The sequence below is a fragment of the Lepidochelys kempii genome, chromosome 27 (genome assembly GCF_965140285.1).
Source record: "Lepidochelys kempii isolate rLepKem1 chromosome 27, rLepKem1.hap1, whole genome shotgun sequence".
Classification (NCBI taxonomy): Eukaryota; Metazoa; Chordata; order Testudines; family Cheloniidae; genus Lepidochelys; species Lepidochelys kempii.
The window spans coordinates 14,508,402-14,535,895 of record NC_136406.1 but is presented as its reverse complement, the minus strand read 5'-3'; the positions used below and the strand labels follow the sequence as shown (position 1 = coordinate 14,535,895).

The following is a 27,494-nucleotide window of genomic DNA, read 5'->3' as shown; positions in this document are numbered from 1 at the left end:
GCAGGCTCATGCATGTGTGCGCACACACACACACATGCATGCACACAGTTGGAGGGATAGTCAGCATTGGCACTCCAGGGCCACAAGCCCAGAGAGGTAAAGTGACTTGGCCGAGGTCATCCAGCCAGTCAGTGGCAGAGCCAGGGAGAGACCCCCAAGTGTCCTGGGTTCTGGACCCCCCTGCTCTGGCTGCTAGACTGAAGGGGAGGCAAAAAGGCAGAGTGAGGGGAGCAAGGGACAAGCAGCACTGGAAGCATGTTGGGATAGGAAACAGGAGGCTGGTGCCTCCTGCAAAGGGGAGCTATGGGTGTGGGGGAGGCTTGGAGTCATGCCCCATGCATCCTGAGAATGATGCAGAACCAGATCATGTTGGTTTCAGGAGTTTGTGGGTGTTGGGGAGGATGGAGACAGGACAGACCGTTCCAAACTCCTCCTAGTGTGAAGCAGGGAGAACATGGAGGACACCCCTTCCCCCTCCACCAGCACTCCTCCTCTGCCTTCCCTCCCAGCATCCCTCTTTTTCCCACTCCCCTCCCAGCACCTGCGCACTGGTTCGCTCCTGTAGTGATGGCCCTGGGCCTCAGCTGCCCACATTAGCATTTCAGCTAGGAATTTGCCACTCCCCACCCCAGGGATTCGGGGACCCTTCCCCATCCCTGACTCGATTCCCAGGATGAGCCCAGGTTCTTTGAGTCACTTCACCACCCCACAGGTCAGCAGCCAAGTCCATCTGGGTTGGGGAGCGGGGAGCAGGTGGGATAAAATGGGCTTGTGCCTCTGTCTGATGTGGCCGCTTGCTGTTGCAGAGTCTCGCCGCAGGACGATCTACGAGTACCACCGCGTGGAGCTGGACACCAGCAAGGTCACCAGCGTGTCGGCCGTGGAGTTCACCCCACTGCCCAGTGAGTCATACGCTGTCTGCTGCCCAACTCATTTGGTTACAGCCACAGGCCTATATTTTGGGGTTGAAGATCCCTGATTTGATGTCTGCTGACCTCTGTGTTTATGGAGCTGCAATTGCTGCCTGGATTCGGTCCCACCCCATAGCAATTCCCAAGAGCCTAGCACCATTGGGGCTGCTTTGTAGCAGAGCTGGGGAGCGGATGGCAGCAACACTGCCGTGGTGTGGGAATGGGTGAAGGGATAAATCTAGGGGGACCAATAACACACCTTCTGACTAGTTTTGCAGTCCTGAAGTGAGTGAGAACAACAGACACAATGCCATCTTCCCCCGCTCTTATGTACCACGATCCTAAGCTGCAATCCCCCTCCCCTTGTTCTTCAGTCCCATCCCTCCCATCTAGCTTTGCCAATGTTTCTCTTCCCTAACCTTCACATCTTACCCTGAGCTGCAGCATCTCCTCCCCCCCCCGCCCCCCCCCCACCCGCTACTCCAATTGCCAGCCAGTCAGCACTGATGCCTGTCCACCTCAGTTTGCAGCACCCCTGCTGTTCTCATTCCAGCCAGGCTAGTCACATCAGTTTGTGTTGACAGACATTCACAAGAGCTGAGACCATGTCTACAGCAGGAATGTTTTGCTGGGGGTACAGCCTTATTGCTCTCCTGGTGTGGATGCAGCTTTTGCTGGTATAGCTTATTCCAGCTCCCTCCCTAGCAAGCTAAACTGGTACAAGCTCAGTTTTGCCAGTATAACTACATCTACATCAGGGGCCTTTGCAAGCATAGCTCTGTTGGTCAGGGATCCCACCTCTTCACCCCTGACCAACACATCTATGCTGTAGTGTAGACATGGATTCAGTGTGCCTGTGATGCGAATCTGTATTTGAACGCCAGCTCTGGAGAGAAGGGAAGCAACTCCTCTTCCATGCCATATGGTTCCCCCGCCCTTGCAGATAACGATTCTAAGCATTGCAGCCTGGTTCCCGAGACCCTTTCAAAGCAAGGTGGAGAGTGCTCTTTGAACAAATAACCAGCCCTCCCCCTGTGATATTCACAAACGATCCTGTTAAATAGATACAATGGCAGGCAAAGGACCAAGGACACTCATACACAGGAAGACATGTCATGCAGTACATAAATACCAGGCAGAGAATAAACCTGTCCCAAGTATGCCAAGGTTATGCATTTAAACAGCATCGCCTGGGTATTTTATAACCATCTTAACAGCAGGCATGGCTACTGCAAAGCAGATCATAAATAAGGATTCTGTGATTTAAAAAAAAAAAATCCTAAGACTAGCTGCTTTGTTTTCCCCTGGCAGCTGGGGGAGTTGAGAGCTGATGGGAAAGTACCTCCTGGAGATGTGAGTTTCAGCCCTATTTAGGTCATAAGTGGAATGAGCGTGGCAGGGCTGTGTCTACTCCCTAGAGGACACCAGGGCCTCCTGGGGAGGGGGGGGGGGCAAATGGAGCAATTTGCCCCAGGCCCTGGTGAGAAGACCCCAGGCCCCCTGAATCCTCTGGGAGGCCCTGGAGGACACTTGTCCCCACTGCAGTGTAAGTTCATGTTCTCTGCTAAGAAGAAGACCAGGACTGGAATAGCAGAGTGTGGGGGTGGGGTTGGAGGTCAAAATTGAGGGGTATCAGAGGAATGTAGGGTAGGGAACCTAGGGCTGGGATAGCAGGGGAGCTGTGGGTCAGAATTGAGGGACTTTGGCAGAGCTGTGAGTGTGGGGAGCCCAGGGCTGGAGTAGCAGTGGGGTTGGCAGTCAGGACAGAGATTTGCTGGGAGAGGTATGTGGGGCTCAGAAGTGGATGAATGCAGAGCCAAATGTGTGCTTGGTGCTGTAAAGTATTAAACCAAGGTTAAACTCTGGACTGTGCCATGATGTGCTGGATGGGTGGGTCTCCCAGGGGAGGCTTTGTTAAAACTCTGCAGCCAAAGGGAAGGCTGGGATGCTTTGCTAGCTTCTGGTAGAAGATGGATGCTGTTAAACGATCCTTCCCAGAGAGGATGACAAATGAACGACTCTGTCAACAATCGAAGTTTAATCGGTTTGTGTTCCCTCCCTCCTTAGCTCTGTGTCTAAATAGGAAACAGCATAGGCCTGGGATGGGTTTTATCTCAGGCTAAGTTGGGTGGGAGTCCCTTGCTGAACTATTATCATCCCATTCCTGCTAAGAAGCTGCTGACTTGAGTTCCAAGCTCATGGCAGCCTGAAGTCAGAGCAAAGGCTCATCTGTCCATGGTCTTCTTTGGCCACGCCCCCTCCCAACTTTGACTATATGCTCCCTTGTAACCAATCCTCCTGATGATAGTGTGTTGCTGGCGCATTTCTTCTTTTTCTTGCAGCCTGTCTCCAGCATCAGAGCTGTGACGTGTGCGTGACCTCAGAGCTGACTTTCAACTGTAGCTGGTGTCATGTCCTGCAGAGGTAACTCAGATGGGTTTCCTCTCTGGGTCCTAGTTATGCTAGTGCTTCCAGAGCTGGCAGAGGAAGTTGCAACCTTGGGCCTAATCTAAACTGAGACCTGTAACAGTGTCAGCCTCTTTTTAGAGTTTGTACGTGGCTCTTGTTAAGAAAGTGCTAATGTGGTCCAAATCTTAAGGATAAGAGATGACTTGATCACAGTCTACAAGTACCTGACGTTTCGGATAGTAGAAGGCTCTTTAATCTGGCAGACAAAGGAGATCCAATGGCCAGAAGCTGAAGCTAGACAAGTTCAGACTAGAAATAAGATGCGTATTTTGTCAGAGAGGGTAATTAACCATTGGGATGATTTACCTAGGACCCTGATTGATTCCCCATCACTTGAAGTCTTTAAATCAAGACTGGATGTCTTTCTGAAAGGTCTGCTCTTGCTCAACCAGAAGTTATGAGCTGGATGCAGGAACCCCTGGTTGAGGTTCTCTGGCCTGGTTTATACAGGAGGGCAGACTAGCAGATCAGAATATCTCTTAATCTTGTGCTGTGTCTGTACTGGAAACACTACTCCATTTGATGTGAGATGTCAATTAGGGCAGTCCCCCTTCTTTCTGTCCCCCTTCCATAAACTAGTATTGCAAACAATTGTCCTGCTAGTGTGGATGGGAGCAACCGAATCTAGCACAAAGTACAGAGGTCCTGACAGCCTGCAACTCTCATTGGTTTCCGTTGGATTTATGGGTATTAGGCATTTCTGGAAATCTGGCCTTAGTAGTGCTCAGTTGGGGAAAAATACATGCCATTTACCAACTGGGGAGGAGGCCAGTGGAGGAATCAGAGAGGGCTGACTGAAAGGCCAGCCCCAACTTTTTTTCCTGTCTGCTCTTCATTAGGAGGATACCAGCCTGGAGTCAAATATTGTCTCTTTCTGCTGTGCGCCTTCTCCTTTCAGTGGCATCCCAATCCAGAGTGGCTTCCACAGTGCTGGACTGTTGGCCTCTAACTCTGCCATGGGCCTAAGCAACCCCACGGATCTGATACCCTGAAGCAACTGGGATGGGCTTGGAATCCTAACCTGGATCCAGAGCCAAACTGGACCCCTGGATCAAACCCCACCCAGCTCTCCATCGGGACTTTGTGGCTCTGGCCCATCTACAGTACAGATTAGCTGAGAGCAACGTGTGAGAAAGGAATTCAGCCTGGGGGAGGAAGGGGTGGGGGCTGCCCATCACAAAAAATACCCCACCACTGTAACTGGCACCAACAGGGCCCCTTGCTGGCAGCTTCAGCAGGCATGACCAGGAGTAAATGCTGAGCTCCCAGCTCTACCGCATGAGGCAGTTCTGCCTGCTGGTCCTGCTGCTCTGCAACCCAGGCAGCCTTCTGTGGCAGGGGCTGCCATCCTCCTGGCCCTCCCCTGTTTTTAAGATCAGGCCAGACAAACTCCAGCCAGGGATGGGCTATGCTTGATCCTGCCTCAGCGTGGGGGGTGGGCTGGACTAGATGACCTCTCAGATTCCCTTCCAGACCTACATTTCTCTGATTCCAAGCAGCAGAGAGAGGCCGGTGAGGGAAGGAGGGGAGCTGCCCAGGGCTGACTTTAGGTTTCAGATGGAGGGACATGTGGCGGGTGAATGGGTCATGGAGACTGAACTCCCCTCTGGTCCCTACAGTTGTGGGCTGAGGGTCCCCTTGGGTCAGGAGTGAGGCATGTTGATGGGGGAACCTGCCTGTCACCGCTGTGCCCGTCCTGAGGGTAAATAGCGGTCTCCAGTCTCCAGAGTGGTCAGCGTCTGGGGTGGGGATGGGGGGATGTCTTTGGGCTCTGCCTGCCATCCCAGGATTTAAATAGGCCGTCTCCTTTTGCCAGCATGGCAATGAGGAGTATGCAGCAGTTTAATGAGGTTTCAGTGAAATAGGATGTATTTTGAGCTGGTGGCAGGGGAGGGGACCCAGTAACACAGATCTGCTGCTTCTGTGTAGTGATGTTCATGCCAAGGAAATGCCTGGCTGCTCAGGGACAGCATTCCCTCTGGCGCCCTCTTCATCTCCACTCCCAACAGCACTCTAGATAGGAGGTGGCTCTATTCTGCCTCCCTGGCGGAGAGGGGATGACTGGGATAGGGCTCCGGGGGAAGCTGTGTTCCTCCTTTCTGTCTCTGCTTTTATCATAGTCCTCCAGGGCTCATGCTCGTGTCTTTTCTCCCCTTTGTGCAACAGCTCCATCTCCAGTCTCAAGCGAACCTGTGTGACACAGCTGGGGCAGCGAATGGCTCTGACTCCCTTCCTCAAGCTAGCATACTAGGCAGGCATCAATCCTCAATTCATTGCCTCCCACTGGGCTGAGGCTGAAGCATAACCCATAGCCATGGGGTTTCCTTCTGAAATAACCATCACCCAGTCAGTGGCTTCAGAGGAGAAAATCTTCTGTTATTACCAGTGAGAGAGATGGGTGAAGCTGGTTGTAAAAACAAATCCCAAATAAGGCAGATCAGGTCTGGGTCCTGGCTGGTCTGAAACCCCGATGCTCATGGCAATCCTTTTGCAGTCCATCTCTAATTATTGTTGCAGGCAACTCTGGTCTTCCAACCCCCAATTCACTGAAGCTCAGTTGTACTATTATTATTTGTATTACAGTAACACCTAGAAGCCCTGGTTGAGAGGCATTTGTCCCCAGGGCCCGCTAAGAGCTTACAATCTAAATAGACAAGACAGTCAAAGGCTGGGAGAAAGGGAATTATTTCCTCCGTTTTACATGTGGGGAAGCTGCAGCATGGAGAGATTTAGGGTGGGACTGTAGAGAGGACCTAAGCTAGTCAGTCACTGTCTCATTGACTTCCAAAAGGGGCTCATCCTCTTTGAAGAATCCCACCTGCTATGACTTGTCCACCATCACACAGGAAGCTGGTAGCACATCCAGGAACTGAACTGTTCCCTAAGTTCTAGTGTAGTGCTTCAACCACAAGACCATGCTTCTTCTTCGTCTGTTCCCTGGCTAGGACGGATTGAATCTTTGCTCTTGCTGAGCTCCTAATTTCTATGGGAGCAACATTTCAGCACAGTGGAGGTTAGGAACTCTGTGGGACCTGAATTCCCCAGAGGCCCCCTTCTGCTCAGCTTGCTTGTCTTTGGGTGGATGCCTTGTACTGCTGAGTCCTTGATTCACCCTTCAGTGATCCCCTGAGACCTTCCTAAGGTCAGAGTTCTGCTCAGTTCCCTCTGTTTTTGCAGAGAATTCTCTAGCTGGTGTTTTCTTGGTGCTGTATAATATTATTATTATGTTGCTTTTCTTGTGCAGATGTTGCTGGAAAAAACACTGCGGAGTTCATGGCCTTCCCCTGGCAGAGTCCAGAGGACGGAAATTCAAAGTCACTGTATATATACGTATATAGTCCTATTTTCCTGCCCCTCTCTGTCTTCCAGAAAGAGGAAAGTTTGGGTCCTTCCAGCACAGCTGTGTTGGAATCCCAATGTCCATCGGGACCCCCTTCTATCTGATCTTTTCAGTCCTCTGCAATTGGCTAATTTCAGATATGTATTTGTCCAATTATCTATACATAATGCCCGTCGTGGTAGCACCTGGGGTTCTCACACTGATTACCACCATACGTGTGAGATAAGCAATGCCACCCACATAAGATGGTCACATGACCATTGTGGCCTAAACCCTGGCTGCCTTTGCTAGCTGTGTCTAGAAGAGAATGCACCCATCACTGAGTAACATCCTTTCTCTCTGTAGATGCTCCAGTGGGTTTGACCGATACCGTGAGGAGTGGCTGTCACATGGCTGTGGCCAAGAGGTGAGATCGAGGGAAGGCTTATTTCCCTTGGGCTGACAGTGTGATGATGTCAGTGGCCCCCAGCTTCCCAGAAAAGGTGGATTCTGCTCACAGGTTACTCTACCTCTCTCTCTCATGGTGAGAGATTTGGCTGCCTCTGGAATTCCCACTAAGACAATTGGTTCTCAGACCTGTTTGTAGCCATTTAGCTCCTGAGACAGAGAGAGGGTTGAATTGCCTATGACATAGAACAAAGGAAAAGAGATTCAGACAATGGCATATGTCCCAGCCCTCCAGAGATGAAGACTCCTTATGAGCTCTGCATGGTCCATAAGAACATAAGGACTGCCATTCTGGAACAGACCAATGGTCCATCTAGTCTGGTATCGTCCCTCCCTGCTGCACCAGAAACAGTGATCCATTTTGTTAAGTATCTCACCTCCCTGCCTTAGAGGAATGATCGATGGCCCATGTAATCTGGCATCCCACCTTCTTGCTATACTGGAAGACACCAGTAGTTCTTCTAATCTGGTGTCCTGTCTCTGGCATTGGCCAATGCTGGAAGCTTCAGAGAAAGGTCTAAAAGCCTCCATAAAGCACCTGAAGGTGCAATCCGATTGGGGAGATTTCTTCCTGACCCTCTGGAGCATGATTATTATCCACCCTGAAGCATGAAGATATTTAGCCCTTGCCATTTTAATCCTAGCTAGTATAATTATCTCTACACTGCCTGAATGAATCGGTTTGCCTAAGAAAGATCAGCTCTGGTGATACATCTTGTTGGTTTCCCCCCTCCCAACATCCTCAAAGTCGCTGCTTTGTGCCCAGTTTACTGGCTGGGTTGATTTAGGCACAAAGGGGTCCTGTTGCTGGAAGATTGCTGGGAATAGTAGCCTTTCTCCATTTGTCTTTTCAGTCGGACGAGAGGACCTGTGAGGACTGGGCAGAGAGCGACCACTACTCACCGTCCCCAAACAGCCCCTTCACGTCATTTGATGAAGATGTCACTACCTCCTCTCTTTTCATTGGCAGCCTCACCACGGAAGGTACCGGCAGCTGGGAATGGGGTGAATAGCTGGGGTAGGGGAAGCGAGCCGAGGGCTAAAGGGCAAGCAGTAGCAGTGCTCTCCAGGCACATTGCCCCAAATGTCTGTCCCTGGAGAGATCTTTCCCTCCCAGGCCTAGTGAGATGAAGTCATATCCAAGAGAATGTAGTTAACATTCCTGGCTAGCCAATCCTATAGCTGTAGGCACAAGGAGAGGAGGAGTGGGGCAGAGAAAAGGAAGATGAGAATAGAGAGAGGAGAGATTCAGCATGATCTAGAAGGTGGCATAGGTGAGACCTCCCCGTGGAGGGGAACTCACAGCTGCATTGCAGCTGCCTTGCACTGGTGGCATAACGTGACTACAGAGCAGCCATAAAACTCTCCTATCATGAATAACCCCCGTGTGAAGGGGCATGCAGGCACAGCAAGCTGGTATAACATACATCATTTGATAGGGTTGGAAAAAAGTGCAAGTTATGCTAGACTCATCTCTGAACATGGTCCAGCTTCTCTCGACATGGAGCCACAGAGTTCCTCACCGTCATGATCCAAGCATTCTAGTTTGGGGTCTGTTTGGGTCTGGGGTTTTGATTTAAACTCTTCTCCAAAACCTCCCCTTGGTGTAACCCACCAGACCACAGTGCGGAACTTTGTCTCCTTCTAATGGATGCTCCATGAAAGGTTAAGGACCCTGCTGGACTTTAGCTCAATCAGTAGAGATCCCCTGTTTGATCCCCACTGACGACCTATGGCTGGCAGTGTCATCACATTGTGGGTAATAAACCCATAGGCATGTGCATTACCTTCTGGTCCAAGAATGGAATTCTCTCTGGTATAAAGAAAAGGAGGACTTGTGGCACCTTAGAGACTAACAAATTTATTTGAGCATAAGCTTTCGTGAGCTACAGCTCACTTCATCGGATGGTTTAAGAAGCCCCAAGTAAAGGCCCAGAGTCCTTTGGGACACCCCTATTAATCCTATTAACACATGGGCCGTGTCTTCCCATCCGTGGCAGGTATCACTTCAATTTCACTGTTTAATAGTTCCTCATGCAAAACGCTAATTAGAATAAATAGAAAGGAACATGAGTAATTGTCCTTGAGCAATGGAGAATGGGGGGCATAGAGAGTGCGTGGCTGACGGATCAACTTTGAAAAGAGCAATTAAGGGAAGGGGGAAAAAACAAAACTACTGAGCTGATTTTCCAACTCACGGTTGAGTCTTGGAAGAACAAGAGGCTTTTTGTGACACATTCAAGCGTGAAATTAATTTGTAATCTTGGACAGAAACAAGCAGCCAGCTGTGTGAGGCAGCAAATTTTATCTGAGAAGCAAAGCAAAACAGGACGCACCCCTTTGCATCTTCCCCACCCAGCCTGGCTTTGCTCAGTGGAGACGTATGTGAATGCAGCTGACTAGCTGGCGTCCTGTCATTTATTTCAGCGCCTGGGGTAGACAGAGTCCAAGCTAAGCAGCAAAGAAATCTGGGTCAGGATTTTTGCTGGACTGTCTCATAGGTGCTCATGTCAGACAGGGAGCCTCCTACAATCTGTATGGTGTTACCTTCCAGGCAGAGAATAAGTGGAAATGGATTTCTGGCCCCCCATGGAGTGGACTCTGGGTTAACATCCTTGCCTTACCTATATGAGTCAGCAGAGAGCTAGCAATGTACACTGACATGTTGCAGCAAATGGCATAGATTAAATATAAAGAGAATCTTAAAAGTGATTACCTCATTCGGGTCTGAATTTTCCAGATCTAGACTTTTGGGGAATTATGCATGTGCACACACACTCATGAATCAACTAACCTTTGCCATTCCTATCCACTCCTATCAGAAGAGTGTGATTGCACATCACACGCAAACATAGGGCCTGATCCTTTATACATTCATTACTACGCACAGTGCTTCCATGCTGAGAGTGCTTATTTAAGGAGAGATTCATTAAGAACTTCAATTGCCACATGCACTGAATGGGACTGTAAACAAAACCCCTGACATTTCACTATTGTCTTGTCTTGTTTTCTGAGTGTTTTTCCCCCCACCAAACTGAATGAGGTAAAACTACTCTTAACTGTAACAGGGCAATACAAAGAGGCATGTTTTAGGGGCGGAACTATATATGGGGTGTAGTGGTGTACAAAATGAAGAGCCCCTTAAAGGTCTACTAACTTTCCTACCCTTTTCTTGCTTTTGTTTCCCTCTTACAGATGACACAAAGCTGAATCAGTTTGCAGGAGGGGATGGTAAGTCTTTAACCTTCTCATCACCCAGTCAGATTCTTCCTAAGGGGAATGTGTTATGTGAAATCAAATGCACTGGTTAGTTATGTGAAGTGTTGCAGTTGTGTCAGTCCCAGGATATTAGAGAGACAAAGGTGGGTGAGGTAGTATCTTTTATTGGACCAGCTTCTGTTGGTCCAACAAAAGATATTACCTCACTCACCTTGTTCTCTGGCTAGTTATAGTAAGTCAAAGGAGAGGGCAAGAAAACCCCAGATTTAAAGGGATGCAAGCAAGATCAGAATCCTGTTATCCTCACCTGGGTTACTAATACTACCTTGGGATGGTAAAAACTGAGAGAATTGGAACAATCTGATTATCCCTGAAGCGGTGTGTTTGTATTTGTCTATTTCTCAGCCCTGGCAGATAACTAGGCTGATCAGTTTTCACTTTCTATATAATCCATTTCACTCTCTGGTCCCCATGTATTCCCACAGGTGAGTTGCCTTTGAGTTTCCTCAACAGTTCAGGAGAATGTTTAAAACTTAATATTGTAAAGCAGCACTGCTATTAGTCCAGCTCTGATTCTCTCTGTTTCCTTTATGCCAATGGTTCATCTCTGATGTCTAGGTTATCATAGTGCTGTTACGACTGGGGTCTGAGGACTGTCACAATGTTTCTTGCTGTGATGTATAGTTCACAGTCAGTACTGTGGCACCAGCATCCCTGGACATTTGTGGAAGGTGTATATGTAAACCATAAGTCCATCCCACTTATGCTAAAGTTGCTCATAGAGGTTAATAATAAAATCCCACTGACTATCATAGGTGCAGGATTAGGCCCTCTGTAACCAAAAAGCCTTTGAAATCTGAGACCTTCTCAATTTCAGCCAAATTGCTCCTTGAACGTCTGGTAATGTCAATACTAATCTGTACCTGAATCACCCTCCATGGCTCTGCTTGCTTCTCCCCTCTGTGCAATTGAATATTCATGACTAAGAAATGAAAGGGACTGTGGGCACGATATGCTAAGAACACCAGGCAGCATACGGCTAATGGGTTTGCATCAGAATGAGCATCTTGGTACATGAGGAATATAGACTGAGCGAGCTCTTGCTCATTCATCTCTCCAGCCAAATACTGCCGTCCTCTGAAAGGGATTGTAGGATTCAGGAGCCACTCCCCCACTCCCCAGGGGGACAGTTTGCTTCATCTAAATTATTTTGGGGTTAAAAAACACAAGAGCAGGATGTGGGGAATGTATTGCAAGCATCACTGTAATAAGTTAATTGGCTGCAGGTGAGTCACACACACTGCACTGGGAAGCCGGTAGTAGAAGATCCTTCAGCTCGAATCATGGGCCTCTACCAGTTGAACTAACAGAGATCTCCTTGATAGTCACAGTAGCTCACTTCTGCTCTCTATGAACCAGCCACATGCTTGGCTTCACAAGAACAGCAGCACTGGGGGAACTGTCTCTGACTTTCCTTTCCACCAAGCTTCCCAACTTGCTGCCACCACTATGCACAGGACAGTCGAGGTGTATCCCATGTAACTGAAGGTATTCAGTAGGCCTGACAAATGTAATCACCAATGGGCACTGGTATGCACATCACCATATCATTGTTGAGGATGAATACTAGTGTGGGCAAAGTCCTCTCTCCTCACTGCTGCGCCGCTGTAAGCTCTCTAGCATAGCCACTCTAAGCCAACAGGAGAGAGCTCTCCCATCCATTTAAATAATCCACCCCCAGCGAGCGGCGGTAGCTATGTCAGCAGGAGAAGCTTTCCCACCAACACACCGGTGTTTAGGGCTTATTCACACCCTGAGTGACGTAAATTATCCTGACAAAAACGGTAGTGTGGACAAAGCCTAAGTCTCTCCCCTTGTTCCCAGTTCTGTGTGCTTTCTCTGCCTCTCTGATCCCAGCCATTCTCCCTGCATTCCCACCTTCTGTCACGATCCCCTTTTCAGGAGTGAGAAATGACCTTCCCACAAAGACATCTGGAGCCCCGATTCACACCGGGACCATCGTGGGCATAGTCCTGGCCATCCTGCTCATTGCAGCCATTATTCTTGCTGTAATTTACATCAGCAGCCACCCCACCTCCAACGCTGCCTTGTTCTTCATTGAGGTGAGTGGACAGATCTCATCCCAGGCTGGTTCTCTCTTCCTTTGCTATCGTCAACAGAGGTGCAGCCACCTGAAATGAGGGAGACATGTCCCAGTCCCCCAGCCTTTTGCTGGCCTGTTGTATGAAGTCCTTTGCGGGACCCCAGCAGGCTTCAGTACTGACTCAAATGGACTCTGAGGGCCAGATCTTTAGCTGGAGTAAATCAACATGGCTCCATTGATTTCAGTGGTGCTACACAGCTGAGGATCTGACCTCTAAATCTATTTCCTTCTCTTATGGGGGTGCCTAACCTCAGCATTCACATTGATTTGTGCAGCCACCGCATGCTGAGCCATGCAGTTGGATGTACTGAGCCATGAATAAGAAAGAGCCAGTTTACCTCCAGGTACAGCTGCCCTCAGGGAATCCTAAACTTCTGGAGCAGGGGAGGGAGTATGAGTCTCTCTCACCTAGGACTTGGGAACCGACCATGCATTTAAAGTTACATTTTGTTGCAGTCTGAATCCTCTCAGCAGGGTTGATTCAGATATGTTTCAATTAACCTTGCTGCCTTGCACTTATACTGCATCTAGGGAAGCAGGAAGAGAGGAGCAGCAGGGGGCCTTTGATATAGTTCAAATCTATGTGTTTCTTTTCATGGTCCTACAGTCACAGCTAATCTTCAGCTTCCAGTTGTTGATGTCTGAAACCCAGGTTTTTTCTCTTTCACTCACACCCAGCTTTTCTCTTTCACTCTCTCACAACCTTTCTCTTTCACTCATTCACACACAGTCACAGACTTTCACATGCTCACCCACAGTTACTCACACTTTATTTCTCTCTTTCGCACTCTCTCTGACACAAATGCTCAAAACACGCAGATTCCAGACCCAGCACTCAGCTGGACTGGAGCTGTAACAAAGATGAGATTGGTACCTTTTGAGTTGGGTTTGGGAAATTAAAACTGACGGGCTTTAATAATAGATGCTGTTCCATCCTCCAAGATGTAACTGATGGTGTGAATGTTTTAAATGCAGATTTTTCATTTCCAAATAATCAGGGGCGCTGATGTTCTCTCTCTGCTGTTTGCAAATGACTCCTTGGCTTTCACAGACACCTGGGGCAGTCAGGAGTGGGTTAATTCCAGCATGGAATCTATTTTGGGGGTGGTGAGCAACAGGAAGCTTCTACCCTTTCTCCTGATAGCCCTTGTTATTCCTCAGTCTGTCTCTTTCCTATGATGTCTTCTGGACCCTTTTACCATAGTAGCTGAAAGAAAAGGAGGACTTGTGGCACCTTAGAGACTAACCAATTTATTTGAGCATAAGCTCTCGTGAGCTACAGCTCACTTCATCGGATGCATACTGTGGAAACTGCAGAAGACATTATATACACAGAGACCATGAAACAATACCTCCTCCCACCCCACTCTCCTGCTGGTAATAGCTTATCTAAAGTGATCACTCTCCTTACAATGTGTATGATAATCAAGGTGGGCCATTTCCAGCACAAATCCAGGTTTCCTCACCCCCCCCCTTTTTTTTTTCAAAAACCACACACACAAACTCGCTCTCCTGCTGGTAATAGCTTATCCAAAGTGACCACTCTCCTTACAATGTGTATGAAAATCAAGGTTGGTCATTTCCAGCACAAATCCAGGTTTTCTCACCCCCCCCCCCCAATACACACAAACAAACTCACTCTCCTGGTGGTAATAGCTTATCCAAAGTGACCACTCTCCCTGCAATGTGCATGATAATCAAGGTGGGCCATTTCCAGCACAAATCCAGGTTTTCTCACACCCCCCACCCCCATACACACACAAACTCACTCTCCTGCTGGTAATAGCTGACCACTCTCCTTACAATGACAGGTTTCAGAGTAACAGCCGTGTTAGTCTGTATTTGCAAAAAGAAAAGGAGTACTTGTGGCACCTTAGAGACTAACCAATTTATTTGAGCATAAGCTTTCGTGAGCTACAGCTGATGAAGTGAGCTGTAGCTCACGAAAGCTTATGCTCAAATAAATTGGTTAGTCTCTAAGGTGCCACAAGTACTCCTTTTCTCCTTACAATGTGTATGATAATCAAGGTGGGCCATTTCCAGCATAAATCCAAGTTTAACCAGAACGTCTGGGGGGGTGGGGGAAGGGAGGAAAAATCAAGGGGAAATAGGCTACCTTGCATAATGACTTAGCCACTCCCAGTCTCTATTTAAGCCTAAATTAATAGTATCCAATTTGCAAATGAATTCCAATTCAGCAGTTTCTCGCTGGAGTCTGGATTTGAAGTTTTTTTGTTGTAAGATAGGGACCTTCATGTCTGTAATTGCGTGACCAGAGAGATTGAAGTGTTCTCCAACTGGTTTATGAATGTTATAATTCTTGACATCTGATTTGTGTCCATTTATTCTTTTACGTAGAGACTGTCCAGTTTGACCAATGTACATGGCAGAGGGGCATTGCTGGCACATGATGGCATATATCACATTGGTGGATGTGCAGGTGAACGAGCCTCTGTTAGTGTGGTTGATGTTATTAGGCCCTGTGATGGTGTCCCCTGAATAGGAGAGTGGTCACTTTGGATAAGCTATTACCAGCAGGAGAGTGAGTTTGTGTGTGTGATTTTTGGAAAAAAAAGTGGGGGGTGAAAAAACCTGGATTTGTGCTGGAAATGGCCCACCTTGATTATCATACATTTTGTAAAGAGAGTGGTCACTTTGGATGGGCTATTACCAGCAGGAGAGTGAGTTTGGGGGGGGGTGGCGGAGGGTGAGAAAACCTGGATTTGTGCTGGAAATGGCCCACCTTGATTATCATACACATTGTAAGGAGAGTGATCACTTTAGATAAGCTATTACCAGCAGGAGAGTGGGGTGGGAGGAGGTATTGTTTTATGGTCTCTGTGTATATAATGTCTTCTGCAGTTTCCACAGTATGCATCCGATGAAGTGAGCTGTAGCTCACGAAAGCTTATGCTCAAATAAATTGGTTAGTCTCTAAGGTGCCACAAGTCCTCCTTTTCTTTTTGCGAATATAGACTAACACGGCTGTTACTCTGAAACCTGTCATAGTAGCTGAGTGCCTCACAATTGTTTAATGCATTTATCCTCACAACTCCCCCCATGAAGCAGGGCAGTACTATTATCCACATTGTACAGACAGGGAACTGAGCCATAGAGGCTAAGACCCAGAACCTCAAAGGGATTTAGGCTTCTGACTTCTATTGATTTCAATGGGAAATAGGAGCCTAAATACCTTTTTTGGATCTGGGCCTAAGTAACTTGTGCAAGGTCACACAGGAAATCTATGGCAGAGTAGGGAATTGAACTGGGTATTCCCAAGTCCAAGCTAGTTCTCTAACCACTGAACAGTCCTTTCTTTCTGGAGGACCTGAGACCTGATTTCACCAAAGTCCTCATTTCTTCTCTCTCCCCACTTTAATCCTGTTAAGTGGTTAATGCATTGGAGTTAGCCTTTTAGGCAATAGTATTAGCCTACTGGACTGTAGTGGTGTGACACTGGATTAAGGCCTGGTCTACACTTAAAGTAGGTTGACCTAGCTATGTTTTCACACCCCTGAGCACGGCAGTTAAGCCGGTCTAACCCTAGTTTAGGTATGGCTAGGTCAGTGGAGGAGTTCTTCTGTTGACCTAGCTACCACTTCTCAGGGAGGTGGATGACCTACATCCATGGGGAAAAACCTTTCTGTGATGTAGGAAGCGTCTGTGCAACGGGGCTATAGCACTGCAGCGTTGTGGTCTGCTGCTATTGCTCCCGTAGCATAGACGTGTCCTCAGCTTTTCCTGCAATAGTGTTCCAGCACTGGGGAATATGAATACAATGAAACCTGTCCTAAGTGATCGCAGATCTACACAAGTCAGCTGGTTAATGAAAATAGGACTTCTCTTAGAGAAGGAGGGCACTCCGTGGCATATGGAGTGGTCTCTTAAGGCAGGAAGTTGCCTTTTAATAAGGATGGGTTCTTGTATAGGTTAAATGTTGTTGTTTCAGGTCTGGGTTTCAAACTTCCCAGCATGCCCCAAATTAAAGCCTCTTCCTTAGCTTTTAATGCACTCGTATCTTTGTCCACAGCGGAGACCACACCACTGGCCAGCCATGAAGTTCCGAAACCACACCAACCACACAACATACTCTGAGGTGGATCCTGCTGGCCATGAGAAGGAGGGCTTTGTGGAAGCAGAACAGTGCTGAGCACATTCCTTTTCCTTCCCCGCCCCCACAACCTCCCTTGTCTTCAGGGTTAGAGTCTCCTGTTATTCTACTGCAAACTCTCTCCTCTGTCGGGAAAGGAACAGGAACCAGAGGCAAAAGACCCAATGGAGCATTGAAAAAGAACGAATCAGGGCAATGCAAAGATGCGACTCTGCAGGACTCCTCTGGGAACAGCAGAGCCTGAAGCAGGGGCAGTGCATTATGACATCAGTCTGCCTGCAGTTTGGTGCCAGAGCCCTGGGGGTGTCAGTAGGGAAAGCTGTAGTTGAGTTAGGGGTTTTTTGTGTAGTGTTGACTTCTTCCCTTCCCCCTCAGGCATCTAAGATGAGCAGTTCCCAATCTGGGCCCGCATCCTTTCCTCCTCCACTCATCATTCCACCCCACTGCTTCGAACCCTACCCGTCTCTCCTTCAGGCTAATAGCTCTCCCCCTCTGTCCAGGGAGCAAAGAAGATCTGGCCGTTCTAAGGCTCATGCCCTGTAAAGGATTCACCTTCAGTGGCATTTCTCCAATCACCTGTCCTTTCTGGTCAGTCACATTATTTTGCTGATGCCCCTGAGGGAGATGTAATGGTCGATGAGAGACCTCAGATCCCTTCCTCCAAACCCAGGTTGTCTTCTACTCTCATCACAGCCGCCAAACCAGATCAGATTACAATGGGAGAGGGTGGGGAAAGAGCATTATGGAAAATGTTGTTCTCCCAGAGCTAAAACCTGAAGTAAACTCAAGCAAATTTTTCACTGAAGTCAATGGAAGTTTCATCTTAGTGAGGACAGAGATCTAGAGATTGAACTCAGTTGCACTGTCATAAATCCTGAGTAACTCTATTGGAATCAATGCATCTAAAGCCTGATCCAAAGTCCATTGCAGTCAATGGGAGTCTTTCAATTTACTTCAGTTGGCTTTAGATGAGGCCTCTACTGGGGATTTTCACTGGTATCACATTCTGGCCCTGAGTAAGGACTTTAGCATTAGATCTCTAGAGGTTTTCTTTTTCTTATCCTTTGCGGTCAGAACCAAAGACTAATCTACAGAAAATAAAGGCTCTATCCTGCTCCCTTTGAACCCAGTTGAATAACTCCCATTGACTCCAACTGGAGCAGGAGTGGGCCCAAAATTAAGGAAAGACAGACACCCAAACAAACTCCAAAAGCTGGTGTGAAGTGCTATTTGCATTCCCAGAAGAAACAGGGTGAGTTTGTTGTGTTGTTTTTTCATGGTCCTTGTCTATTTATTCTGATGTCATGTTTGGTGCATATTTTATCTACTGGCTGGTTCAGCTGTCACTGGCGGTGATTACTGCCAAAGGCAGGGTCTGTCTAATTAATGTTTTCAGTCTCATGGGCTGAATTTATATAGCCATTAAGGATAAGTATGGATGCTGGGTGGCATTTAGACCCTGGCTTATACTTCTTCAGACTTAGCCACTAGGGAAGCTTTTGGTGCATCTGATTATGTCATGAAGACACCAAAATGCTCAAACAGGGTAAGTCAGGCAGAACCATGCCAAGTTTTTATGGGCCATCAGCCCAGACATTCTCTCTCTAGGGATATTTAGAAGATAAACTTTAGCTCCAAGCAGGATCTTGAGCTAGAAGGTTGATTTCTCTCCTCTTGCCCTCAGTCGAATAAGTTTAAAGGAACACTGTCATGTAGTGCAGTGGTTCTCAAAGCCAGTCCGCTGCTTGTTCAGGGAAAGCCCCTGGCAGGCCGGATCAGTTTGTTTACCTGCCGTGTCTGCAGGTTCGGCTGATTGCGGCTCCCACTGGCTGCGGTTCGCTGCTGCAGGCCAATGGGGGCTGTGGGAAGGGCGGCCAGCACGTCCCTTGGCCCACGCCGCTTCCCGCAGCCCCCATTGGTCTGGAGTGGTGAACCGCAGCCAGTGGGAGCTGCGATCAGCCGAACCTGCGGACGCGGCAGGTAAACAAACCGGTCCGGCCCACCAGCTTTCCCTGAACAAGCGGTGGACCAGCTTTGAGAACCACTGATGTAGTGTATACCATAAATCTGGCCTTTATTAAAATGGTTATAATCTGGTAGGAGATTTCAATCTCTTTATAAAATAATCACATTTTTTCTACCTGTTAGATTTATACAGAATATTAACTGGCAAAGAAAAGGTCAGTTGGGTACTTCTGTTTACTTGTCTCATAATACAAGAGGACATCCAGTGATTGTGAAAGAGTCCAAATGTAAAGCAAATATATTTTACACAATGCATAATTAACCCATGTAACTCACTGCCACAAAAATTATTGCAGCCAAGATCTTAGTAGGGTTCAAAAGAGGATTAGACATTTAGATGGAGAATTAAAACATGCAAAATTGTGTTAAGTAGGATAAAAATGTGTAAGTTATATAATAAACTGTCATGCTTCAGGGCATAAGCCAAAGGCCTGTGGTCTGAATGCCTGTGGTCAGGAAGAAACTTTCCTTATGGGCAGTTATTTCATAGTAGCCCACTAAGCGGTTTCTTCCATGCAGGCATCTGATACTGGGATCTGTCATAGACTGGATATCAGATTAATCATTAAATGAACAATCAGTATTATCTATTAAGGCAATGTTCCTAATTTCCCAGCAGTGAACAGAAAAAATTCATTATTGATTATGCTATGACCATGCTTTCTGGTTTTCATCTTTTTAATATTTGCAATTTTTATGTTTATTTTTAGGTAAATTTATGGCTAATTTTCAAGGAGCAAAAAGTTTTATTCGGTGTTAAAAATATGGTTCTCCTTGAACTATAGGAAACAATCAGACCCTTCCAGAGCTCCACTTTGCTGAGCATGACTTCTCAGCGACACTGGAATGCTTGGGGTGTCCATAAATAATTATCAAAACTGCAAAAATTGTAAATGCTAGGAATTTATCAAAACTGAATTTTAAATTTTTCTTTGGTAGGTTTTGATAAGTTTTAACCTATAATTGTCAGTCCCTGTCTCTGACTGTACAATACTTCACCCCACATTTGAGGAGAAGAGGATCTGCTGTCTCACCATATGGAGATCATTCTCTGTGGTTGGCTGAGAGGTAGTGCAGTGTGCTAGCACCTGATACCTCCTCTTCCGCTCTCTCTCCTAGAAGGAGACTGGACTGGAGTGCAATTCTCCATTATTCACCCCTTCACCTCGCTATTGTGGGCTCCTGTGTCAATGTTCTGAGAGAGCAGAGATGCAGTACAATGTTCCAGTACCAGCTGCCTTCTCCTTTATCCCCTAGAGACAGATGTGAGCAGACTCTACTTTCTAAGCCAACATCACCTAGTTGTTGTGGTTGGATCTAGAGTCATGAGTGGACCGCAGAGGGGCTAAAGAAGGAAATCACCAACACAGAGAAAACAGTGTGCTGTGGAATCCTGATGATTTGAACTCCTGTTATCCAAACCTCCCTTTCTGTGTCTGCCTGAGGCTGAATCCTTGTCTATTGACTGCCAATTATCTGAACTCCAATTTATTCCAACATATTTGGTATCACCCAGGCAGTTCAGCTAGCTAAGATTTTTCTGGACAACTCAGAATTAACCCTTGAAGTGTTAAAACAATGTGAGTTACCAGGGGCATGTGCTTCCCTGCATTTCTTTGGAACCTTGGGCTTCTCTACACTACATGTTATGTTGGTATAACTTATGTCACTCAGGAGTGTGAATAAACCCACCCCCGTGAGGGACATAAGTTACACCGATCTAAGCACTGGTGTGGACAGCGCTGTTGTCTGTGGGAGAAGCCACCATAGCTAACGCCTCTTGTGGAGGTAGTTTTATTATGCCAGAGAGATTGCTCTCTCCCATTGGCATAGAGAGTCTTCACCAGATGTGTTACAGCAGCACAGCTGCATCGGCTAGCCCTTAATGTCAGGTGAGGCCATTTGGCCCAAGTCCATGTAAAAGCCCCTACGTTGCCCATGATTCATGTGCCCATAAGACACAGAAAGGAGTTAGTTGGCAGCGTTAATTCCAGAATTAAATGCTTATTGGTAAAATATAGGAGCATGAGTGTGGGATAGAAGAAAACAAGTGATCCCAGGCATTCTTTGGTAGTGAGGTCTGGTTCTGGGAGCTCTAAGACCACTTTGGGTCAGTGGAATCAATAGGGATCAACCTTTCAGCATGCATAGTCTCTAGTTTTCATTGCATGTGGCTTCACAATAGAACAGCTCTATATCCTACTCTACAGGGCAGTTGTGAAGGATTCTCACTGCCAACCTACAAGTACTGCACCATCGTTCAAAGAAATGGAGCAGGGACCAAATAGAAGGCCATCAGCATAACTCAGATTTGGAGATGCAGGCTAATCCTGCCATTCTCACGTGCAAAGTTATAGGAAGGAATGCCAACTGTGTGCCTAGAAGCACCTGGGTGAAGAAGGTCTTTATATCACCTGGCTTCTATAGCCATGTTCTGAAGTTTTCAGTTTAGATCTGGGTGAACACTTTGGCTGGGCTTCCTCAGAAGCAAATTGTATAATGTACATGTGTATATTGATCTGTGTATTTTATAGCTATAAAATGGGCTAGGGCTGGTAGCTGTGCTCAGTCAATTGCTCTGCTGGTTACAGCAAGATACAAAATACAACCAACCGCTAATGCCAACCCCAATGTGTCTTTTTAAGGACAGCGCCCTTGCAGTTTGTGGCAACTGTTGATCATGTTGTTAGAGTGTAGCGGTGCTGCTTGTACTGAAATGGAGAACAACATCAGGGCATATATTAATTGATCACTTCTCTGTGCATTCAGCAGTTGGGAAAATATACAATAGGCTTTATTAAAGACAAACAAAACAAGGGCTTGTTTCTGCTCCTGCTGAAATCAGTGGCCAAACCCATTTTATTTCAATGGGAGCAGGACCTGGCTCCAAAATATTTTCTCTCTTAGTAACTGCCTACTTTCCACATACTTGAATTTACAGCACAACTGGACCATTTGTGGGGACTAAAGGCACTTTAGCTGTCTTTTAATGCAATGTATTTACTATTGATTATCTGCATGGAATACAATGTTAATACTTAACAAAAAAAACTTTTTGGACTGCTTTGTTTTCAAAATAAAAAGGGCAAAGGATTGTTGGTGGTGTTATGCAAACTTCTAAGCATAATGGGAATAGTATTTTATTCTGCATTGTTTAATGGACACTATCAGACTAGTAGGCATATAAGTATATTTTTAAAGATTTCCTTCTCTGTGTTACTAATAGTATATTAGATTATTAAAACAGAAAGAATTTTCAAAAACATGGGGTGTGATTCTGACCTTATATACCAGAGTAACTCCACTATCTCTTCAATGGAACAACTCCTGATTTACACCAACATAACTGAGATCTGAATCAATGCTATACTTTTATTTTCATTATGCTGTTCATTAATCTTATTTAGATTTTGCAGGTTATTCAACTTGGACAATGAAATTAGGCAGGTCAGTTTCACTTTCTTGGTCTCTGGCACTAGTACCAAGGTACTTTTATAATTGCAAAATAGTTTATTTTTTTATCTATGAAAAGATCACTGAGGCCTTCAGGAATCCCATGGTTTAAACCAGTGCCCTTCTTGTATGGTGAAGGTATAAACAGGGAAGAATTATATCATGGACACATTGTCAGCACCTTAGCTATGGTGTCAAAAGGCCAGTGCTGCAATTAGCAACAGTGGGCAACAGATTAATTCTATCAAGAATTTCACTGTGATCGCTTTTATACATATATTGTTCTCAGAATGGTAATGGATACAAACACAGCAAGTATTTCCCTCAGGCATCCTCAAGGTATATTGCCATTGGCTGGATTTTAACCCTTTGAATGCTTGAACTTTCCAATTGGATAAAGAAACAGATCAGGGTGTGACAGTTTATATGCCCCTCCTCCCCCCCAAAAAATTTGTGTGTGTATGAAAATAAAACTCTTCAATGAACCTTTATGTTTATGCTAATAGTCTGTCTGTCTATAGTACTTTCCATCCAACAATCAGAAAGCATTGTAATTAATGGATTAAGCTTCACAACATCTCTGGGAGGTAGATATTAGTCCTGTTTCACAGATATATAAACTGAGGCACGGGGAAGTGCACAACAGAGGAAGGGTGGTCTTTTGGTTAAAGCACTGATGGTCATGGGATGAGTCCTTACTGATGGCCCTTGGATGTATATGATGATCTGTTTGATCCAATGCATTATCTTTTCAGGTATTTTTCTAAATGATATGCTGTAGTTCAAGCACAGTTTGGGCATGAAGCAGGAATCCTTATGGCCTCTTATGCAAAAGGTCAGACAAGATGATCACAGTGGTCCCTTCTGGCTTTAAAATCCATGAATTACTGGACTGGAACTCAGAAGATTCAGATTTAACTCCTGGCTCTACCACAGACTAGCTTCATGACCTTAGGCCAGTCATTGAATCTCTCTGTCCCTCAATTCCTTCATCTGTAAAATTGGGATAATTATCCTCCTTTTCTCCTAACCTCCAGGAAGAATTAACCACTACCTTCTGTGCCCCCAAATCTGCTGGGTGGATTTGCTACAAATGTAACCGATGTACTACCTAAGTTAAAACTCAAAGCTAGGATCCAGAGTAGCTATCAGCACCTCTGCCAGGTGAGTTGATAGGAAACCTCACATACAACTCCTTTTTCTGCACCCCAAACTAATCTGGCTGAGCTGTAAAATCAGAGGTGCCCTGAGAATCACCAAACTTAGAGATGGCAAAGATGTAGTAGGTCACCTGCCTACGCCAACCCAGTGCAGACTTGTTCCCTACATTGTCCAATTTCAGGCTTTGTCCATTCTGGTTTCAAGTGTCTCACGCAGTGAGGCTTCCACAGCCTGGAAGAGGCTCTTTAAGCTTCTCTCTGTAGTGAACAGCACATGAGGACAGATAAGAGGGAGGAATCCGGTAATCTGATGTGTTGATAATTATCATCTCATCCTCCAGAAAAGCTTGACTAATCAGCTGAGTCTAGAGGAGCAGAAAACACCTGCACACCTCCCTTTAGCTATATCAAGCGAAGAGGCTCAAAGCACTAACCTTCACCTTCTCCCACCCCTTTCTCATTACAAAGGGATGAGGAAGAAATTCGGAGTCCATTTCACATATTGGAAATTTTCCAAAGGCTCAGTTTTGGAGGAAGTGGGGGTGGAATGTATTCCTGTTTGGTAACTAGGTTAGACTAGGCACCAGTTTTCCTTTTTCTCTTAAAACTGACCTAAATTACACAGATCCCACCCCCTCATCAAATTGCGCTAAAAGTCATAACAATAAGTAGGCAGTTTTGTTATTTTTGAAAACCCAATAAAAACCTAGACATTTTGGCAGAATGCATGTTAAGCCTTTTTCCGCTGCACAAAAATCCATTTCAGGGTTGTTTTGATAAGAAAGAAAAGCGCATTCATATTCTTTCTTTCTTTTAAAAGCAATGAAAAGAAAAGAGCAGGTTTGCTGTTCTTTTCAGAGTAATAGTAGGTTTCATGCTCCCTGACAGGCTGCATGCTAATACACTCTGGCTTCCCGGTGCCTGCTGCTAAGGGTTAGTTCAATGACTCTACTTGGCTGTGGAGGGATTTGTAACTCTGTCACTCTACAGGCCTACAGAATAATAAGAAAACCTGCAGTGAGAATTTCCTACTTCCTCCATGCTTCCCCCTACCCTTGGCTGAAGGAGGTGGAGGTGCCAGACAGTCCACCAAGGAATGAAAATATACCACAGCTCTCGCTGTTGGCAGAAAAAGTAAATGATGCGTGGTGATTCCTGATGGAACCAATAATAGAGAATGAATTTGCACACAATCCTCCAAGACGCAGTCTGTGCCACAGGCTTTAGAAATGGAGAAAGGCAGATACTCAAAATTAGGCACGTGGCAAAAAATAGTAGAGCAGGAACCTTGAAACAGTAGTTCGATAATTTCTTTAATATTTATGACATTCCTTGTTGTTTTACTCTCTTGATTCAGCATTTCTAGTATCAAGACCTTACCAGAGTCCAGATTCTCTTCTCACTATTGGCTTACTTCTCTGGAGCTGCGCTGTGGTAATGTTGTGGAGAATCTGTATCTAGTTCTCTGTGGTATTGAGATAAACTTGGTTCTATAATGAATCAGGATCCTATGTTCAAGTTGAGAAACATGAGTGTATGATAGGAGATGGTGGAATATGTTTAATTGTTAAGAAGGTACATTATTTCCTCCTCCCATTGTTATCTACATACCAAGAAATCCTTTAGGAACTCAGCTTTTTCTAAATCTCTAGAAAACTGAAATCCTACCCCCCCTAAAGCAAGAAGATCAGTGTCCCAATAATTGTAGGATCTGGTATTTTTCAGTTAAAAGGAAATGTTCAAAATAGGATGGTTTCCCACAAACCTGTCTCTCTCTCCCCCACCCCCCATTGGAAAAAGTAAGATATCTTATGGTTATTACATTTCTATAGCATCTTTTGTTCAAAAGGATACCAGAATACACTACAAATGTTAGATATACAAAAATCATTGAAATGCACCAAACTCTGATGTGGAACATGGCAACTGCTTCGTTGTGCACAGCAACATTAGACAATAATTTAGGACAGGGGTAAAGAAAAACTGCAAGTGTAGGGGGGATTTAGGAACACAAAATGTAATTCTCCAAATTGGAATTTGATAAGGATCTTAAGTGATAGCACTCCCACTTTTGCAAAAAATGCCATGGTACATTTAATTACTATGTTGTCAGACCCCTCATTTTATATCTCCCTCCAAAGATCAGCAACCACAAGGTTTCCTAGCTAAGCTTTGTGTTAACTTTCTGTAATGTCCTAGAGACAAAATCTCCAGCCTCCTGGCCAGAACTTTGGAACAAACAAAGAAGAGAGACTGTTGCTGAGAGATCCCTTCCCTAGTTTATTGCAGTACTGCCTGGATAACTTGTACAGTGCAGACATAATCTGTAAAGCTCATAGTTACATACCACACTGTCAAATCTAAGTGCTTTGATAGATGGAGCTCCTACTGAATCATCAGCAATGTTGCCTGAAGAAACAAGATTTTCCTTGGAGATGTGTCACCCACAATGACCAGGCCTACCAACCTGCCTAACTTGAGATGGTGAATAAGACCACAGGCCAAGATGGTATTGGCTGCAGTAAACTTCCTATCTGAGAAGCTTCCCATGGCCTGAACAGGTGATTATCTCCATGTGGTGCTGACAGATTCCTAACTATTTAGAGCTGAACACTGCATCTTAAAAAGCAACAGAGAATGAAACAGCACCCATTACGCTTTGGCAGTCTTGCTTAGCTCTTCAGAAATCCAAAGGAATTTGATCTGAGAGGCTAATGAAGTCTTAGTGAACCAGGACTTTCTTGTACCAATGTCTATTTTTCTGTAAAGCTGAAGGATGGAATGGGTCGCTTGTGCTCCTGGAGGTTGGAAAATATGCCTTTATTCTACTAGGGAAGGAGTAGACTGGAAAAGCCAGCTCCTCAGCTGGCATTTATTCATTTTATTGGAGCTGGGATGATCTGGACTCAGCCCAGAATGTCCAGTGAGGACGTATAACACCAGAGGGCACAAGAAGTGGACTTTTCACAAGCCTGCACCATCTTCCCATTTATCTGACCAACACTCTTCCCTGCCTTGCCTCTTTCAATCTCCCATTTCCTCCATTGAAATATCTTAGTTAGAAATGGGGACTAAGGATTCCTGCATTTGGCGCCCAGCTTTGCCACTTATCTGCTGTGTGACGTTGAGGAGTCACTTAACCTCTCTCTGCTTCACTTTGTATCTTATCTGCTTCCCAGGGAGTGTTTGAGACTCAGTGATCCAATGTATCCAAAGTATTTTGAGATCCTCAGATGAAAGGAACTGCAGAAGCACAAAGTATTATTTATATTTAATAACTCTGATCAGCTTCAGGAAAGAGGTGGCGGAGATCATTAATTCCATTTCTGCTTTCCTTTAGACTAGGTCTCTCCTGTTCTGGTGCCAAGAGGATTGAAGGAAATGGGGAAACACCTTAATTGCCTGTGTGCTGGTAAACATCCCATTCTGTCCTTCAGAAGCTTTGAGGTTCCATGGCACTTTAAAAGAATACAACTCTGTTCTGCTGCTGCAGTGAGGACCAGCAGCAAATGGATTAATGCAGCACTACAAAAGTGAGATTAGGATCACTACAGCAAGGGTTAATCTGACAGAATGATCTCAGTGTGAGCCCTGCACTGCAGGACCAAGTGGATCCTCAAATAAAGGATTAATGCTTAGTCCTTTCCTCTAATTACTTTGTGCTTAATTTTCAAAGATCTTTCATTCCTCCTACTGCATCTGATTCATGTTTTCCTTGTTTCAGTATAGAAGAGAAAGGGAAAGTATGGTATGGAATTTCAGCTATTAGAATGCACCAAGATTCGGTCTCTCTTCCTTTGAGCACCATATCAGCACTTGGCTCATGTTCTCTTTGAGAGCTAGGCCAGAACCTGGATTCTATGGGCTCCCATCACTTCCTCTTAGATCTGAGCCATATGTCTGCTTGCCTGTACATACATTGGAGGCACTGCCTATATAGAAACTCTAATTAACCAAAACATAATGGTTTGATCCTGAGATCTCATTAAAGTGATCATATGATACAAAATATCACCTTAATTTGTTCCACATGCTAATAGAATGAATAGCAGAGCTGGTGCAGACACAATCTTAAGGCTTATTGTAGATTTTTGTCGTTTCATAAAAAGCTTTAAACGGCTCTGTTCAAGGGTAAATTAAAAGATACATCTGAGCAGTTTAACAGCATCTCAGAGTTCCATTTAAATCTCAGGAG

At 45.7% G+C, this 27,494-nt stretch overlaps 1 protein-coding gene across 1 annotated transcript in view; it reads left to right on the top strand.

Moving 5' to 3' along the window:
- The window catches only part of PLXDC1 (plexin domain containing 1), a 54,062-nt gene extending 31,438 nt beyond the window's left edge, over nt 1-22,624 (top strand). Inside the window, exons 8-15 of the mRNA XM_078850724.1 lie at nt 807-902; nt 3,254-3,335; nt 7,066-7,126; nt 8,022-8,151; nt 10,363-10,398; nt 12,349-12,509; nt 16,581-17,913; nt 19,944-22,624. Of these exons, the coding sequence (XP_078706850.1) occupies nt 807-902; nt 3,254-3,335; nt 7,066-7,126; nt 8,022-8,151; nt 10,363-10,398; nt 12,349-12,509; nt 16,581-16,700 (686 nt within the window). The 3' untranslated portion in view covers nt 16,701-17,913; nt 19,944-22,624. The remainder of the gene's footprint in view (nt 1-806; nt 903-3,253; nt 3,336-7,065; nt 7,127-8,021; nt 8,152-10,362; nt 10,399-12,348; nt 12,510-16,580; nt 17,914-19,943) is intronic.
- The last annotated feature ends 4,870 nt before the right edge of the window (nt 22,625-27,494 follow it).